Source organism: Serpula lacrymans (assembly GCF_000218685.1).
Source record: "Serpula lacrymans var. lacrymans S7.9 unplaced genomic scaffold SERLAscaffold_10, whole genome shotgun sequence".
In the NCBI taxonomy this organism is placed as follows: Eukaryota; Fungi; Basidiomycota; class Agaricomycetes; order Boletales; family Serpulaceae; genus Serpula; species Serpula lacrymans.
The window spans coordinates 442,632-460,949 of record NW_006763299.1 but is presented as its reverse complement, the minus strand read 5'-3'; the positions used below and the strand labels follow the sequence as shown (position 1 = coordinate 460,949).

General features: G+C 42.8%; 5 protein-coding genes across 5 annotated transcripts; 3 read left to right on the top strand and 2 right to left on the bottom strand.

The window, feature by feature from the left end:
* Positions 1-477: 477 nt before the first annotated feature.
* Positions 478-1,817, top strand: SERLADRAFT_350394 (uncharacterized protein; the record flags this gene model as incomplete). The annotated part of the gene is made up of 2 exons (XM_007320685.1): positions 478-885; positions 948-1,817. The coding sequence occupies 2 exons, from the start codon at positions 478-480 to the stop codon at positions 1,815-1,817; spliced, it is 1,278 nt and encodes a 425-aa protein (XP_007320747.1).
* A 1,086-nt stretch (positions 1,818-2,903) lies between these two features.
* On the top strand, positions 2,904-3,315 carry SERLADRAFT_350775 (uncharacterized protein; the record flags this gene model as incomplete). Its single annotated transcript, XM_007320684.1, has 2 exons — positions 2,904-2,984; positions 3,031-3,315. Coding segments are annotated over 2 exons (366 nt in total), but the record flags the coding sequence as incomplete, so codon positions are not given.
* Positions 3,316-5,809: 2,494 nt separating this feature from the next.
* Positions 5,810-8,261, bottom strand: SERLADRAFT_409797 (uncharacterized protein; the record flags this gene model as incomplete). The annotated part of the gene is made up of 6 exons (XM_007320683.1): positions 5,810-6,617; positions 6,770-7,153; positions 7,186-7,410; positions 7,466-7,550; positions 7,638-7,820; positions 7,961-8,261. The coding sequence occupies 6 exons, from the start codon at positions 8,259-8,261 to the stop codon at positions 5,810-5,812; spliced, it is 1,986 nt and encodes a 661-aa protein (XP_007320745.1).
* Positions 8,262-12,802: 4,541 nt separating this feature from the next.
* On the bottom strand, positions 12,803-13,861 carry SERLADRAFT_440221 (uncharacterized protein; the record flags this gene model as incomplete). Its single annotated transcript, XM_007320682.1, has 2 exons — positions 12,803-13,681; positions 13,781-13,861. 2 exons carry the CDS (start codon positions 13,859-13,861, stop codon positions 12,803-12,805), a joined length of 960 nt encoding a protein of 319 aa, XP_007320744.1.
* Positions 13,862-16,650: 2,789 nt separating this feature from the next.
* On the top strand, positions 16,651-17,600 carry SERLADRAFT_409796 (uncharacterized protein; the record flags this gene model as incomplete). The annotated part of the gene is made up of 4 exons (XM_007320681.1): positions 16,651-17,007; positions 17,070-17,192; positions 17,245-17,332; positions 17,386-17,600. 4 exons carry the CDS (start codon positions 16,651-16,653, stop codon positions 17,598-17,600), a joined length of 783 nt encoding a protein of 260 aa, XP_007320743.1.
* Between the last annotated feature and the right edge of the window lie 718 nt (positions 17,601-18,318).

The following is an 18,318-nucleotide window of genomic DNA, read 5'->3' as shown; positions in this document are numbered from 1 at the left end:
AGACAAGTCCCTAATATATAGCTCTATATAGCTAGGTTTGTAACTATACCAGCTCTGATAGCTGCCTATAGTTCATATAGCAAGACTGTGGGTGACAGCAAAAAATCTGCCAGCTGTGGGAATTGAACCAGGCTCCTCCCCATCCACTGTTTCGAGGTTCAGAATGTATCCTAGAGAATAGAGACAATTGATCATCCTGACATTGCAAGAAAGCACGTGATGAGAAAATTTTGAAAGTCAGCTGAACTTTGATTCTGAACCTCTCCACAGCGGCTGGGCTTTAACATTTGTAAAGCGAGTCAGCCATAGTGACTGGTGACCGTCAAGTGACGGCTGACTTCAAAAATAACCCACTCCAAAATAAATCCTGTCGACTGTCTCGAATTATCCATTTTAGGCAATAAGGTAACAAGATCAGTATTAATTCATGTCCGAGTCAATCACTGTGAACTCTGCAAGGCTATTGTTTCTCGAACAATGGATACCGACCCAGCTCCAAACAGCTCCTTGGCGTGGGCCAGCAAAATAATGCAAGAACAGTATGCATCCGGGATACGCAAATTGACAAGTGAAAGCAGTGGCCGACACTTCAACACCATGAAAGCGACTGCCGAACAAATCGAGATGTTCTGTATTGCAGAGACGGCTACGCAGTACCAGGCCCTTACACCATATCTATGGGAACTTTTAGGGTACCTTCTAAATGCCACTACGAAGATATCAAAGGTAGACAGGGACAGGGATAGGGATTATAGGATGAGTGATGTGGAGGCTAAAGACACATATTGGGATCACGTCGACAAGTTAGACTTGGAAGGAATCATCGAGAACCTGGCAAGTAGCACCAACAAGCGCAAACACAATTGCAAAGCTGCAATTGCAGTTGTATGTCTCCTTGCTGCAAATTTGAACTTTGTACTGCTAATTATGGGCTTGGAATAATATAGAAAAAAGTTGTCATTTTGAGTATCATGATGCAGAGTACAAATCAAAAGTCCGATGCACTGCAGAGCGTGATAGGTATCTTCTTGCAATCATCACATTCCCCCGAGAAGGTTATCGACGCGATGGCCTGCATAGGTGTCTCAATCTCACAAAGTGCAATCCACAGTGCCATTTGGTCGTTATTAGCTGAGTCTCACCGTAACATCTGTGCACTAGGGAAAACAATGCTAGCCTCATATGCATATGCCAATTTTGACGTGGACTTGAAGTCTCACCAACCTGTGGCCAAAAAATCATCAGATACATTGAAGCACCTCACTTTGGGGCTGCTATTTCCCTTGCAGCATGGTGTTACTCTCAGAGACCTCAAGTGCTCTCAGGAACTCTGGGAAAAATCCACTTTCAATCCAGATATCATTCCGTCTGATGGTCTCACTAGGGAAACGTTAGAACAGCTACTCAGCATACATCCTGATGTCCCCAACACCTCAGGACTTAGCTGTAGACAGCAATTCAATTCGTGGAAGTTCATGCATAATCTCTGTCATCAAGGACCTGCTTACTTTGCGAGCTTCAAGTCTCAGATTGGACCTCTAGCACCAACCGAGCCAATTCCTGTCGTCAAAACATCTATTATAGCTGCCAGGGCCATGGACATCAATAATTTGACAGTGCCAGGAAACATACAAGCTGTTGTAGAGTCGCTGGCACAGGGTGGAATAACAGAGCCGTCTGCAGATGGGGGTAGTGTAACAACCAAGAGTTATTTACTCTGGTGCACACAGGAACACACTATAAGGAAGATGATGGGGAGTGGTTACCCCTTAGGCTGCAGTGAGTTAGTTGTGCTAGACAACAGGAGGACTCGCTGAGTCCTTCCCCATGTATTGCTCTTGTATATATACTAAAATACATGAGGTACTGTACAGTTGTAAATAAAGTTCAAAGTCCGATGTCTAGCATGTGACCGGTCACATGATGAGTCTAGACACTGGTCATGTGACTATGAAAAGTTGAAAATATAAAGTAAAGTAAATGGTCACATGACTGGTCATGTGACTTGGAAAATAAAAGTAGAAGTACAAAAGTGAAGTGTAAGTAGATGCTGGTATGTCAATTGTAACAGGTAGTCAGTCGGACAATACATCAGCCTGGGATAATAATGAAGGACCTGACATATCTCAACATGTTGTACTATTTCATGGAGATTTAGGCACCGGGGAACGTCTACAGACAGTACAGCAGTGTCAGGATATTGAAGCAACACCATGGGATTGATTCCAGCACGTAGTGTTTGTCCCTGGGCTATTCCATCTCAAGATGGCTGCTGCCGAAGCACTTTGGCATGTGTTTATCAATCTGACAGCTGCTAGAGAAGATGAGACCAGCATTATGCGAGATATAGCTAAACTTCGTCCAAGGGAAACGGGCATTTTTGGCTCGAAGCCTGGTTTTTGACGGATGCATCAGCTTATTGGCCATGCGGGGGCTTGTCATAGACTGGACTGCTGGAGAATTGAGGTTAAAAAGAGAAACTCTTCACATCATGGACTGGAGCACTTTTTAGCGTCAAAACCAACATTTGAAGACTTGAAATTGATTGCTGACCAGTTAGCCCTGGATTATGTTGCAGATCATACTATCTCTCAGAAGCGAAGGAAAAGGCAGGATGCTCAAGATGAACAACACAAAAATACTTTGTTGTTTAACAAATATGCATTGTTATACGAGAAGCTGTCCTACACTATGAATGCAGGTGATATTGCTGGCGTAGAAGCATGCATTGTGCCTTGGATATTTATTTTCAAGGCTACTGGGAAACACAAGTATGCCACTCACATGTCAAAATACTTAGTGAATGTTCATTTTAAATACCCAGTTGGTCTTTGGTGTGTCTTTTCTCTGACACTAAGTTGGTTTCCTTGCTGACATTTTGTAGAAAAGCCGTTTGATACCACATACTGGTCAATCCAACAGGCAAACCGGGGAACTTTCATGGGGTTGACTGGTGCGTTGAATTGTATAATCTATTCATCAAGGTGAGTGTTGTCTTGCTAGCTGTAGACTTGAAATAATTCTATCTAGTTTAAAAATGGTGGTGTGGGATCTAACAAAATGGTTGAGCGAATAATTTTAGAGCCACCACTGGTTCAAGTCTATCACAACACTCACCTTACTGTAGAAAAGAATTTGCTTCAGAGTCATCTTACCAGTAAACATGCAGACACAGATATGAGGAAAATATTTGCAATCCTGTTGAAGGATATGGAAATCAACTTGGCACATAATATAAAGCTTGGACACAAAACACGATATGTTATTCCCAACCTACTAGACAAAGGCATAGCAGCATATACATTGTATACTTAGGGAGGCGAGAGCGGTGGGGCTGTTTAGTAGCTTTAGCAACAGTTTTGTCAGTAAGTATTGAGAAATAAGTGGGTGCATGAATATCACAGCAAACTATGGGGCATGAGACACAGCAATGTTTACAACCTTCAGGTGACAATGTGTTGCAGTCTTTGTGATCAGTTTCTGAGAAGGAACGGTGAGAATGTTCAAACAGCCATAATAGGAAGCAGTAAGTTCTCACCTGCTACCATGTTGTCAAAGTAGATGTCAAAAACCTGTCTTCGACAATGCTTTCCAGGCCGTGTATCAGCGTTAATTAAAAAGTCAAGGCATGGATTGATTTCGCTTTGGTGATTATTTTTCTTTTTGGTTTGTTTTTGTGTGTTTACCAATGCTTCCAAAATGGTGTCCTTTAGCTGCAGCCCACTCTCATCCTCTACCTCTTTTTCCAACATTATTTCATTGTCACTTTCATCCTCTGAATGGTCATCAAATAGTTCTGCCCCGTCTTTTTCAGAAGACTTGCCTTGTGGTCTTGTGGGAATAGAAACAGGTCCGGAATTTGGGCCAAGTCCTGAAAATGCCATTCGCTTTGCTGGTATCTGTGGTAATTCTTTCTGCTTTCTCTTTTTTTCTCTCTGGCTTCTTTCCGCTTTTTTTTTTTAGACGCTCATCATCAAATAACTCCTTTTCAGCGAATAAAATAGCAACCCCTTGTAGATTTTTATCTTGCGCTGACCGGCCAAAACACTTCCAAACAGTATGTAGTGTAAGCTTTTTTTCCCATTGCCTTGGACCTGCCACTGAACCACCGACATTATGTCTGGTATGTCCATTCCCTAATATAAATAATTTAGTCTGGTTTATTATGACTGAGTTAACAAACAGACCATTCCAAAAGAGTCTGTCATGCAAAGCCCCCAAGTGTCCCCACTACACATATGTTCATATTCTTTTTCTTTGAAGGTTGCTGACATGTCTGAATTGAACCACTTGATTTTGTCACGCAGGCCTACTGGTAAACGACTTTGAAGAAACTTGGCAGCCCCAATAGCCTCTTGGATGTCATCAAAAAATACCAAAAACTTTGGTGGGGGAGAGTCCCCAACCTTTGAGCCATCCGGCACTATGAAAGCCAAGTCTGCATACATGTTCAGTGGATATTTTATTTTTCAAACTCCTATGCTGATGTTGGGACGGTCCGTAGAACAATGGATGGTGAACAGCCGGTCTGAGTGTATGTGTAGTAGTTTCTTGTGGTAATGTAGCAGAAGTGACAACAATGGGTACATTGGGGGTAATGTGCCGCAACTGGCCAAGCTCTCTGTATTCCAGACAAAAGTCACCCCATTCTGTAATACAGTGGGCTTCGTCCAGTACCACAGAAATTATTTGGTCAACAAATACTGGATTCTTGAGTATTGTCTTGAAAAGTCCACCTGGCTTCATAGTGAGCTCTGGACTAATTATAATTGCTCGGTAAGTGAGATTTTCTATGGCCTGTTGAAGATTTTAGAAGCCGGAATACCTGGTTTATCATAATATCCAGTTTTACCTTGAAATTATTTATTGTCGCTGTTTCGGCATTAATAGAAATGGCTTGGATGCCTGCTTTAGCCAGTGTTGTAGCATTCTGTTTACCTAGTAGATTTAGTGGTGTAACAATAATTTGTATATCTCTTGGCCAAAGCAGTAGGGGTATCAGAAAACCCAATGTTTTACATTGACCTGTACCTGCTATACAAACAATATCCTGGTCTCCTTTTGCTATTGCCTGCCCAACTTTGGCTTGAAATAGACACGGATAAAGGCCTATACACTCCTTTGTTAGATCATGAATTTCTGGCAGTGTTGGAATGATGCAATGTCTTGATGAAGAAGCCCCAGTGGACGACATGTGGGCGGATACTGCTGGATTGGGCAACTTTGATCAAATTTCCAATTTGGATCTTTTTTATTTTTTATTACTTTTTTGAAGTCAGCCGTCACTTGATGGTCACCAGTCACTGTGGCTGACTCGCTTTACAAATGTTAAAGTCCAGCCGCTGTGGAGAGGTTCAGAATCAAAGTTCAGCTGACTTTCAAAAATTATCTTATCATTTATCTAATCTAATCTACATGTCCCTAGGATAAATTCTGAACCTCGAAACAGTGGATGGGGAGGAGCCTGGAATTGAACCCACAACCACATGTAAACCGCTTTTTTGAACTTACTAAGCATATACATACCAAAGCACTTATCCACTACACCATGTAGGCTTACACAAAATAATATACCATACAGTGTACTACCAGTCCTTTTCACACCAGATTGACCCACGTGCCTCAAGCTTGATACAACACATTAACTAAAAAACTAAATAGACAGAAACTCTCTGACTTGTATAATGCGCACAGACATGTATATATTTAATTGTGTAGACAAACAAGACCAACACTGAGAAATCTCCTGGCTAGCAGTGTCACAGCAAAATATTGCTTTTCACGCCGTGACGGCATGTGACGTTCCTTATCACTCATTGTCATCTGTTGTCTCCTCGCTGTTAACATTGCCTTTGTCAACCAGTCTTTCACCCCTTCCTTCTTCTGCACTATTCTCGCCGCCTTGCGGAGCACTCGGCACTTGTGCATGCTTAGGCTTCAGCGCTCGTTCCGGCTTTTTAGGCCAATCTTTCTTCCGCACACCCTCCACCTCCAATTGCTTGCATTCAGCTTCCCAGGCCTTCACAGCAGCATTGTGCTGTTCTTTGATGGCCTTCCATTGTTCCTCCAACTCTGCTCCTTCCCCCTTCCTCGCTTCTCTGTTAGTTTTCCTCTGTGCTTTCTCCCTTGCCTTTTCGTTCCGCTGTGCTTGGTCTTGCCTCAGTTCATCAACGAACTGCCTTTCCATCATGTGGCACCCATTTCCTTTTGGATACAGCTTGGTTTGGTCAGATCCCTTCTTCTTGTTGTTTTTGTTGAGTGTTTTATTGAGTTTACGCAAGGTGAGGTCTTGAATCACAATTTGAGCATTCTGACCTGCGCTAATATCCTTGTGAGCAGAAAGGAGCTGCTTTGTGCGGCGTAGGGACTCCTCAAGGTGTAGCGCCCATGTTTTCCAGAACAAATCACCGTCGACACTACCTGAGGATGGCTGTGAAGGTGTCAATAACCTCCAGTCAGGTGCTGGGAGTATGGCAGGCTTTTGGAAGATGGGTTCAATGATGGCATGTCCTTTCCCCATCCTTGCTTTTGATGCCAAAAATGAGCCAGAAGAAGTCCGTGACAGAGATCCTGTCGTCAGACACATCCTCTTTGATGGGGAATCCACGGGCGGCTCTCTGTGCAACTGATTATCATATCTAGTGTTGTGAGACCAACACTGTGGTGTCACAGGGGAGGAAGCAAGTTCATGCAAGGGCAGTATTGCAGAAGCGGGTGAGTTGGAGCTACCAGGAAAGACTGATTACCCAGCAATTGTCATCGGAGGAACATGTGGTAGACGCATTCTTGTGGGGGACGGTGAATCAAGGCTACCAGGAAATCTTGATGGTCTTGCTGCAGTGTTTGGCCAGTGTGTGTGCTTGGCAAGAGCTCAAATGATGTAGGCTGATAGTTTGAGAATGCTGACAACACTGCACAAACAGGAGTTGGGTAAGACAGTGGGAACTTGCCATGAGTTGAAGTCTCTTCACTCGGCTTCATTTGATCTGGTGTGATCACCTTGGGATCAAACGGATGCACTCCCGTCACGCAAAATGCACTCTGGATCAAGTCTGGAGTAAATGCACGTAGGAATGAGCGCCCAAATGTGCCAGTAAAGTCAGTTTTCTTGACCCCCCTTCGATGAGTTGCATGGAACTGAGCAACCTCTTCGCTGAACTCAGCCTTCATCTTTGCAAAACACACAACATCAAGGCTTTGAAGAGCATGGGTGGTGGGTAACCGGGTATACTGATGTTGTTTTCCATGGCATACTCAAGGAGCTTGGGAGTGAAATGGGAACTGTGCCCATCCATGAGGAGCACTCCAGTTTGTCCATCCGCTTTTGTCTTTGTTTGGGGATCAAAGTCATTGATTATCCAATCTAAACAGAGTTCACTGTCTGTCCATCTATTTTGCGAGTGGCAAATCCTATAAAAGACCCAGTTGGAGGTTTAGAGTGTGATATCATTGATTTGAATCTCACAAAGTGTGGGCAACATTGTTATCATTCCATTTTTGCATGAAATTTTGCCCTTTGTAGATAATCATTGGGGCAAGTGTAGTGCCATCTGTGCAGATTGTGACTATTGCCGTCATATTCTATTTATCTCCAGATCCCGCGATATGCTACACTTTGACCCCTTGCCTGCCCACACATTGGCGTGCGGCAGTGCTCCCTGACAGAGGGAAACCTGATTCATCCATTCCGTAGATGTCCTCCGGTAGGATACCCTTTTTCACAATATGCTCTTTGATTAATGCAAACCAATGCTTGACATTTGGAGGGTTCAGAGCCTTGATTCTCTGGGTATCAAGACTCTTTCCCAGTGTGTCTGCAGCTATTTGTGATGTCGGTCAAGGAATCGAAAAATCCACTGCCTGCCAATGCAATCTTTCTCTGAGTTGAAGTCATTTCCCTTCCTTCTCTCAATGATGGCATTTGCATGAGCTGTGGTTTGTTTGTGGTTGGGTGGGAAACCATGTTTGGCTGACTCGAGAAGGAAGTGGGCCATTGTGAGCTCTTCTGAAGGCAGAAGCTTCTGTTTTGTTGCATTAAATGCCAACATCAGGACTGTTCTTCCTGTTGCATGGTTATGAATAGTTGTGTACTGCAAAGAGATCCCAAACTCATCAGCAATGGTTTGTACTCCCTTCCTTTTTTCATTCTCTGTTTTGGCAAGCTCGGCACAGTATGCATCAACTGCTTGCTGCAGCACATTATTCTGCATATGCAGCTGCCTGATGTGCTTGACATGTTCAGATAATGCGTGGAAGACCATGGTGAATAAGGAAACTGAGAACCGAGCATGTGGGGAAGGAAATGCGGGGAACATAAGGACACATTAAGAATAGAAACTTCACAACGCATTCACCAAACATGCGCCCTGTCACACTCTGTCACGCTTGACCCCGCATTTCTGCCTGATAATCACCAAATGCCCTCTGGAGCACAGAGATTTGCTCCAGTCCATTGTGTATGGACAGCAAAGTTATGCGGGAATATGCTGTGGTTGTAGAGACATCAATTACATAGGTATTACTGGGCAGATAATTGCTCGGGACTACAATGTAAAGTTGCTTCACACTGTAAATATATGAAATTGTACAATGATCAGCATGGCCAGCTTCACTCACGGCACAGATTTTGCTCAAACATGGTAGAACTATGGCCAAAGGGCCTCTGAACATATGTACACAATGCCACAGGCAAATACTGAAAATCAAACAAGTTTTAGCACGACTGTGAAAAGGAACCATCGTGTGAAAAGGACTGGTAGTACACTGTATACTATATATAACGAGTTGCACTCGTCGCAGCTTTGCTGTAACTGTCAGGTGCCTGCAGCACCTTCCACACCTGTGGTGCCACAAAAAACCACGCTGTCATGCACCAAAGTTGATTGGTAGCATGGACAGGTGTCAATAACGAAGCAAATATTAAAAAAGACTTGCCTTTGCGCCACACAGGCACAGTGCCACGTGGAATAATAATTAATATTGCCTTTTTTGAACTTGTGGCTAATCAGCACCACCTCTATTAGGCAATCCAGTCATGCTCACCTTTGCTTTCCATTTGGTACTTTCCGCATTTTGGCAAATTTTTGTGTTGCCACTGGCTACACATTGCATTGCGCCCTCGTTTTTGTCATCTCCTTCACTTCCCTTCCTTTGCCTAGCCCCACCATGGGTACCTTACTCTTGTTTTTATTCTCACCCATCGGTTGTTTCTGGATCCCCATTTTAGTTCACCTCCTCGTCACCTCCACCCTCCTCATCTTCTTTGCTCCCCCACCATTTCTGATGTCACCACTTCCTATCCGCTTCCGTCGCCGATCTGTCGACTACCATGTGCCACTGTCGATATCAGCAAAGTCCCAGCGGCAAGTTCAAATAGGGCAACAGGTCCATCTTTATGACGTTGATCTACCATCATATACTATCAAAACATCGGTCGCTCGTCTTGCCTGGTATGAGCGTGGGTGGGCAGTTTTTGAGCTGGAGAAAGTTCATCCCCTTGCATCGCCCATGTTCATCGCTGTCCCATTCACTTGGGTACACTTATCTTTTGTCCTTTGTCTTCGCTACAGCTACACCTACCACACACTGCCTGGGACTCACTGGATCCAAATTGGAAGTACTCCTCTCCCTCCCTCGTTTGATCAGGTGGTCCAACACAACCAGTCCATTGGTAAGGCCATGGAACTGTCGGATTTGGACTAGGTGGTGGACCGGTGGCTCCAGTTTCTTTTTTTCAGCAGAACATTCATTTACAGTGCGATTATTTTTGAATTTTGAATCATTTTTATGGACACATATTTTTTAGAATGTCTGACTGACAATAAAGGAACTGTGTTGATACTGATGTTTTTTGCCTTGCCCTTTTTTACTGCATCTTCTCATGACATCACAATTTTCTCGCTCTCTTTCTGCTATTAGACTTTACTTTATGGCTGTACAAACCTGTAACATTACTTACACAGCATTCATTGTTCTATCTCTTTCTTTTCCTTATTTTGACAATCTTATCCTGTACTACCTACGCAGGATTCATCAGCGTACATTCCTTCCTTCATGTTCTTTCTCATTCTTTTTGCACAGCTATACTGTGCATAGCCTACTTTTCTTTCACTGTATAAACCCCTGTACTTTACCTTGTAAAACAACAAGAACTCAATTCCAGACTTCTTCTCTAATTTCAAGTTCACTACTCTGCTGCTTGTGATCCAGTGTGGTCACAACACTTCCCACTGCTACCACTGTCAACTGCTGTCATCGTCACTTCCCACTTTTGAAGTCATTGTCATCCCTTTTGATTAGAGTCCTTCTGAGCACTACAGTTTGTGCGTCAGGAGCCTGCTATCACTGGGAACCTCGTCATATTGTTGTTCTCAAACCTACCTTGTGCTACGATTAACAAGGTAGTGCTCGTCTATACTCGCCACAAAGCCCCTATCTTTCTATATTCCAACTATCCCTCCTCCTCAAAACCCACACCCATACATCCCCGGGTTTTACTTTGAAGGATCCTTATACATACCACCCCACGAACAACCAGAGCACCCACTGTTCTAGGAGGCAAAGCCCATAAACAAGTTCCATGGAATCTGGGAGGATTGTGTGTTAGTTTGTTTTTGTGTGTGGTTTTCTAACAACAGTTCTCATCATCGACAACGCGAGCAAAACTAAGCGAAATAACCAACACAATGTGGCTTACACGCGGCATTTGGGACCACTGTCCCCTTCATTATAGATCACTTTTTGGACTTAGTGAAATTTCTGATAAGTTATTGTTGTAAGCTGCATTATATCTATGGACCTTGAAATAAGCAGCTATCTGATAAAGTACTTCCTATAGCACAACTAAGTAATATTCTGACAATTATTCTGATAATTATTTTGACTGGTTTAAAGATGCTTTTGTCAAAAAATTTTGACTATTTTCACAACTATTAGTAAACTATGAGAGTGGTCATAGATAGAGTCCAGCTATATAGTACTATAGGTAGCTATGAGAGAGACCATAGATATATTACCTGGTAATCAGACAATAAGTAACATTTTTGATGTTGGAATCACTTTTATAAAATAATTGGACTCACACATAAGATTCCTGGAGTATACAGTAAACAATTAACATTTTAGTAAATTACTGACCTACAGCTGCTATAGCTCAAAATCAACTCTCATAGCTCATATAGCCTTACTACTGTACCTGTAAAGCTCAATATTAACTTCTATAACCGGTATAGCTGGTATAGCTGGTGCTATAGTTGTATATAGTATTTCAAAGCCCAGATAACGCTGTTATAGCTGGTATAGTAACCTGCCTAGCTATATGGCTATATGGTTTTTCCTGATGCCATCATCCCTCTTCCGTACTGGAAACATTTTTGCAAATTTGTTCAAGTCATACATCTATTACATCAACACTCCATCACCCGACAGGAACTTGAGGAAGCCAAACAACTATTTGTCACATTTGTGGTGGAGTACAAATTAATTTATTACCAGCGTAAAGCAAAGCAATGTAAAATGCTAAAGGTGTCTGGGAGAGAACTGAGTATAGTCCTTGACAAAACTGGATAAACCTGGTCTCTGCTAAAGCAGCCATTGTTCTCCTAGGAGTGATTATACTGTGGTGGGTAGCACCTCCAACTATAAGTAGTAGGGGGTTTAGTATAAGAATACCTCAGTTGTTTTTATAGCCTCTCGGGCAGCGGCTGAGGTATGTTACATTACATTTATTAGAGATCACCTTAAACTAACATCTGTTGTAGTTTCACTTAGGTAAATAATAAAGTTGTTTCTATAGCCTATCGGGCAGCGGCTGAGTTTCACTTAGATTTATTAGTCCTGATGTCCAAACACCTATGCGTCGTTCAACCCGCAGGGATCAATCAAGGGATTCAGAAGAAAGTGCTGAAGACTACAATGTAGTGAGTCCACAGATGAGTCCGCAGGTCCACAAATGAGTCTGTAGAGTCTGCACTTTTGAGTCTAAACAGAGCAGATACATCACAGCAAGTTGCAGCCTTGCTGGAAAAGCAATAATACGAGTGTGGAAGTGATAACATCAGGAAAAACACTTTGGCTATATAGCAGAGGTAATACTATTTATGCTATTATAGCTCTAATAGTACTATAGGGCAGAGGCATTACTATAGATGCTACTATAGCTCTTATAGTACTATAGCCTCAGAAAAAGCACTTTGGCAATATAGCAAAGGTAATACTATTTGTGCTATTATAGCTCTGATAGTGCTATATAGCAGAGGCATTACTATAAATGCTATTATAGCTCTTATAGTACTATAAGTTTGAGCACACATGTATAATGTTATATAGCTAGCCAAGGCATTATAATGGCTCTCATAGCTATATTAGCCTATATAGCTGTTAAGACCATAGTACATGTTTATAGTAATGCTTTATCCAAGTATAAGTTGTGACAATGTGTAAAAAAAAATGACAAGTCCATGGAAGGTCGATATATTACACATGTATAGTGTATTTTGTAAGCCTTTATGGTGTAGTGGATAAATGTGTGGTATGTGGCTGTAGATTGATTGGTCAGCAAAAAAGCGGACCAACAGGTTGAGAGTTCAAACCTTGTGTGTGTGATTATTTTTTATATATCAGCCACAAGCTCTCTCATAGCTCATATAGTCAGCCATGTGCTAAGTGCTATAAGTGCTATAAGAGGCTATAGCCAACTATAAGACTATTATAAGAGCACATTGTTCCTGAATAGATGTTGGGGTTTCTATTGCAGCTATAATCACTATGACAACTATATTTGCAACTATAGTACTATTAGAGTCTATATAGCCAAAGTGTTTTTCCTGATGTTGACTCTGCATTTGAAGCAGAGTCCTTCTTTTCTGTATCTGGCTTTGTCTATCTCCATGGGTTGCCCAGCACCCGAGTAGACAGTTCCGGTTCTGTCTTTGGTTCCAGAATGAGCCTTCTTTCCTCCTCCATCTTCCTTCCTCGCTCCGGTCCTCTCCGTCTGACCGAAGTACCCCTTCTTCTGTTTTTCTGTTTTTCTCCATATTTGATCATAGTTTAGGAGGAGTTTTCTCCACTCCTTGTATCTGCTAGGTGGCAGCCCGCTGACGTAGAGCTTGTCCACAAGTGTATAGTTCATGTTTCTCTTTAGCAAGGTGATCAAAATGGAGTCATCCCTGTATCCTGCTCTCCTTTGCAGGCTGTCAAATTCTAGGAAGACGTCTCTTGCAGTCTTACTACCTTGTTTCAGTTGTAGGATTTGGTTTTGTGCTTCTTCTTCTTTGTAATTATTTTTGAAAGCTTCGGTTAGCCTTCTTTCAAAGATTGCCCATCTTTGGTATTGTGCCTGTTCCAGTGCTGAGGTCATGGACATCTTATCTTCTAGCCACTCACTTCTAAAGCTTGCACCTGTTCCTTCTTTCATATATGATAACACAAAAGCTTTCTTCTTCTTTTCATCTCTGAAGTATTCTGGGTCTTCTTTGAAGTGAAGTGATATGTGTTCTATGAAGTTTTTAAACTTTGTTTGATCGCCGTTGAAGGTGGGCAGGTTATCAAGTGCGCTCCTTATCCTTTCGCAATCTCTCTTCTCTCCTCCTTCGTTGTTCTTTTGTATCTCGGAATTGGTACTGATCTGTTTCTCCCACAATCCCCTGTATTCTGCCGCCTCCTCCTCCGCTCTTTCTGCTGCCTAATGGGCCCTCATCCGCCCCTCTCTTTTTTTTTCTGTTGCTTCTGTTACTCTTCTGGCAACTTCCACTTCCATCATTCTCTGCATCTATTCTTGGACCTCTGGTGTTAGACCGGCCAGTATTGTCAGTTGTGTCTGGCTGGGTCCAGCTTCCGGCAATGCCCCGATTAGGTCGGCCATGCTGTCTGTCATGCTGCTTATTGATGGTTCTTTTTGCCAAAATTGCATGAATTCAATGGATCTTTGGTAAGACAGGTTTGACTGATTCTTGTTTGATCTGGGGAGTGGGAGAGCGTAGCAAAACTGTTTTTATTGATTCTATTTCCGGTGCTTCAAATTCGCAGCACCACAGAAATGTGTGTGTATAACCTTGTTCTGTAGCTATCCAGCGTTCTAGATCATCTCTACGCATACACAGGAGTTCACTAATGATAAATCGGATCAATACATCTCTGAAGATCGTAGATACTGTCTTCTCTTTTGATAAATGGGCCCTCTTCCGTCCCAAACTATTTTGTATGTAGGGTGATATAAAATGTGTTACGGAATGTAGGTAAAATGTATGGTGATAATTTGGGGTCCAGACAGTTGTCCCAAAGTGATCCGCTCATTAAGCTGTCAATCCCTCTCTGACTGGTGGACGCAAGTGCGTGGCCTGGTCAGAGGTATCTGAAAGTGAAACTAGGTAAAATGTTCTAACTAAACTTCACTCAGTTCCACACCGGGTAAAGTTGTAACTAATGGGATGTGAGTGAGGGGGATTTCCTCAAGAGAGTCTGTGCCTCTGGGGAAGAAGGATATAATGGTTGATGGATGTGGAGGAATAGGAAGTGAAGTGGTGGGAGTTGTGTTGATAGATGTTACGGTTATGTAGACAAGGTAGATGACAATGAATAGGATTGGAAGGGTGAAGGTTAGGATGATGGTTATGATTGTAGCTGCTGTTAATATCATAGACAGTGCTTGACTTCTAGCTGTTGATTGTGTGAAGATCCAACTCTTTTATCGAACAAATGGAGAGTCAGAGGTTCTAATTGCAAGCAAGGGTCTATTACAGTGAATAAAGATGTAATCAACAGCTAGAGAAATATGTACAAGGGGTAGCTGTATATATACTACAGAACATGTGTTAGCAATGAGATGCTGACTGAGCGTCATGCGTAAGGCATGAGGTGCTTTGTAATTGTCTTTGTAAGTAGCTACGTCATAGGTCACGTGATTAATCTTGTGACCAGATTAGATAAGATTTGGAGAGATAATAGATATAATGGATTCATTATCAGTTGAGATAGGGGTGTCAGAAGTGAGTGATCGTGACACTTAGCCCTATACCCTGTAATCTGCGGTTCTTCCTAGGATTCTCCTTATAGCTACATTATAGTCACATGTCCTGGGTCTATTCTTGCTATTTCCCCTAGGATACTCCTGTTGGATTACAACCCTCTTGCCCTTGACCCTAGAAGTCTTTAAGCTATTGGCTCTTACATACAAACCCAGCTTAGAACTGAGCTTGGATTCACTACCTATTCAGTATGTAAACCTCTGTATAACAGTAGGATAGGACAAGTCAAATCTACTCTTCAATTCCCTGCTATCATCACGAAGGAAGACCTCAGTCCTATCATCTGAGGAGACTATCACATCCATAATCCAATCCCTATCAGGCAATTATAGACCAAGAACCTTGAACAATTGATAGTAGCATAACATTAGAGTCAAATTGTGATCATAAGGGAAGACCAGATTGTAACACTTTGACTCTGCTCTTCTTTCTTACCTCCTGTGTCTGTTGCATCAGAGTCTTTTGTGATGCAATGAACTCTGTAACCAACAAATGGGGAAAGGGCGGTATAAGCAAGAGGTGGTCAATATGCAGGATTGTAGCGGCAAATGAGGAGTTTAGATGGCTGCGCCATAATATGAATATAACCTGCTTGAATGCAAGACATGTCTTCTGAGCCTAGATTGTGTTCTTTAAGCTTTATCACAAGAGTCTATGGGTTAGATCAGCGTAGTACAGTGTAAATAATATATTAGACAACCTACCATAGGTCCCGGATGAGTGAGAGTAATAGTGAATGAGTATGTGGTCTAATCAGTTGTGAGATTGTGTCAGAATCATGACCTTCGGAGTGATTGGAGTTTGGAGCACGGAGGTGGGTTTAGGAGCAGAACGGAGTACAAGGTTGGGAGTTGGCTTAGCTTGTGCACTAGGCCCTTCTGCGGACCTTAACTCAATGGAGTGAACAGGTGAGAGTAGGGGATGAAAGGTGGAGAGGAGTAATGGTCCTTCTCCAAAGGACCAGAAAGCTTAGAAGAAGACTTGGATAAAAGGTGGGAGGAACTAGTTGATATTTGAACTGCAGAAACAGAGTACAGAAGCTACAGCTTATGTACTAATAGAGGGATTGGAGTTTGTAGGGAGTAACCCGTAATGTAGGTAAGGAGTGCCATGCGGACAATTATCTAGTGAAGGGAAATTGTATGTGAGGGGAGTGTACCATAAGGTTTAAAGTCCATGAGGAGTATGAGAATGTGTGGAGAAAATGTATGGTGGACTAAAACATCTAATGAGACTGTTATTTATACTATTGGTACTGATAACAATCAAGGGATATCACTGGGGGGTTCTTGGGCCTTGGGTCCAAGTCTCCTTGACGGACCGTAGCCATTTTTTGTGCATGACTGAGTTGGCAGCATGGCAGCATTTGAGTGCCGCTTGGTCTTCTTGGTGCCCCCCGACCCAGATGGGTGTTTAGTGAACTGAAGGCACTAAGTGAACCAAATTACATGGCTACCACATAGAGTCTAAGTGTTATAAGTGCTATAGAGTCCGTTTGGAAACTCTTGTGAGCACTTTTCCGGGGGCTTTAGCCTGATAGCTTTCTCCACAGCCATCTGTGCCGCTATGCCATTGCGCCACCCATTTGCACTCAGACCCATACCGCAACCTACACCAGTCGCTCACCATGAAGAGGAAGGTGTCTGCCTCTTTGGCAGCTAAGGGTCCTCCTTGCAAACAGAAGTTCCATCGCTATCCACTCAGAACGATCCACAATCAACCGGCCCCAGCTACCAGCCAATCAACTGTTGTTCCACCTGATACAGATTCTACTATGACTGGACAAACTTCCAAGGACCGGGTGGTTTGGTCTGAGAGTCAACAGCATATTATGATTGACTATATAGTAGAGAACTGGAATAAAGTGGCTGATGGTATGAGCTTTGCAAAGCTATTCTGGGTTGAGGTCAAGTTGCTGTTGTCCAAAAGCCCCTTTATGGGCGCACCTAAATCCTGGAAGACCTGCAGCGAGAATTGGGGGAGGGTAAGTACTTTTATTGGGGCTTTGAGAATCATTATAACCTACATCTAATGATTCTACCACAGATAAAGCGCACATATCAGCTTATCACGGCCTTAATTGCAAACAGTTCAGGTATGCACTGGGATTCTGAAACCGGGCTCAGCATCACAGAAGAAAGCAAGACCCAGTGGACAGACTATGCCAAGGTGAGTAAGCATTCATTTTCCAGCTATACAATGTGCTTACTTTTCCAATTAGCGCAATCCTACTGTCACCGGGTTCAAGAACAAAGGCTGGCCTTACTTCAAGAAGTTAGATACTGTTATGTCCAATCGTGCAGCCAGGGGTGTACATGCCTTTTGTACACCCCAAGCCACTTCATCCATATGTTCCCATCAGCCCTCCACCCCATCAACAACGCTGCAAGTGCAAACCCCACCCAAGTCAAGTTCAGTGACTGCAGAAGTCCTTTGTACCCCTGCTTCTCCAGCCCAATCGTCCACAGTGATCAACTGGCTGGTTGCCTTGCCTTCACCATCATCCCTACCTGCTCCTCTGGCTACATCCCCAATCCCAAGTGCTGTGTCAGTGTCTTCAAGCAAGGGGAAGTATAACACTGTGCAAGCTGGCTTATCCCCCCAACCATCAACATCAGCATCAGCCCCAAAGACTTCCAGCGCCATATCTGTCACCACATCTCATACATTAAAAACCCGCGCTTGATAACTGCAAATGCACTCTGTGGAATGCAGGGTCACCTCATCAACACCGGGACCATGATCAAGGATATGTCTATGACCATTCAAAAGGAATGGCAAGCCCCCCCCCCACTCTATCTGTTGCTCCTGCTCTTTCAACCACCAACACTCATCTAGGACTTGCTATCATGAAGGTCCAGGAAATCAAAAATCACTTACCTGTTTCCAAATTTGTCCAACTCATTGAGAAGTTCAGGGAGGACAAGACATTAGTAGAGACATACCTCAGTCTTGTGCAGCGTGGTTTGATGTGGTGCTTGCCTGAACTTTATGCCAATATTCATTAACTTGTTGTCCATGTTGTCCATAGTGCTTTGTATGATTGTTATTTCTTATCTCAATGAATTTGTTTTTGCAAATAATAGGACAGCATGCACCAAATTGAATTGACACTATGTAAGTACAGATATTTGTTAAAGCAGAGGAAATGTTAGCATAGAACAAAAACAAGAAATTGTTAAATCAAACCCCTTCATGCTAATTCCTCTTGATAATCATCCCACATTGCTAATGCTAACTGCTTACGCTGATTGTTTGCTTGAATTTGGTTATCTTTGATAGGAGGGGCCCTCTG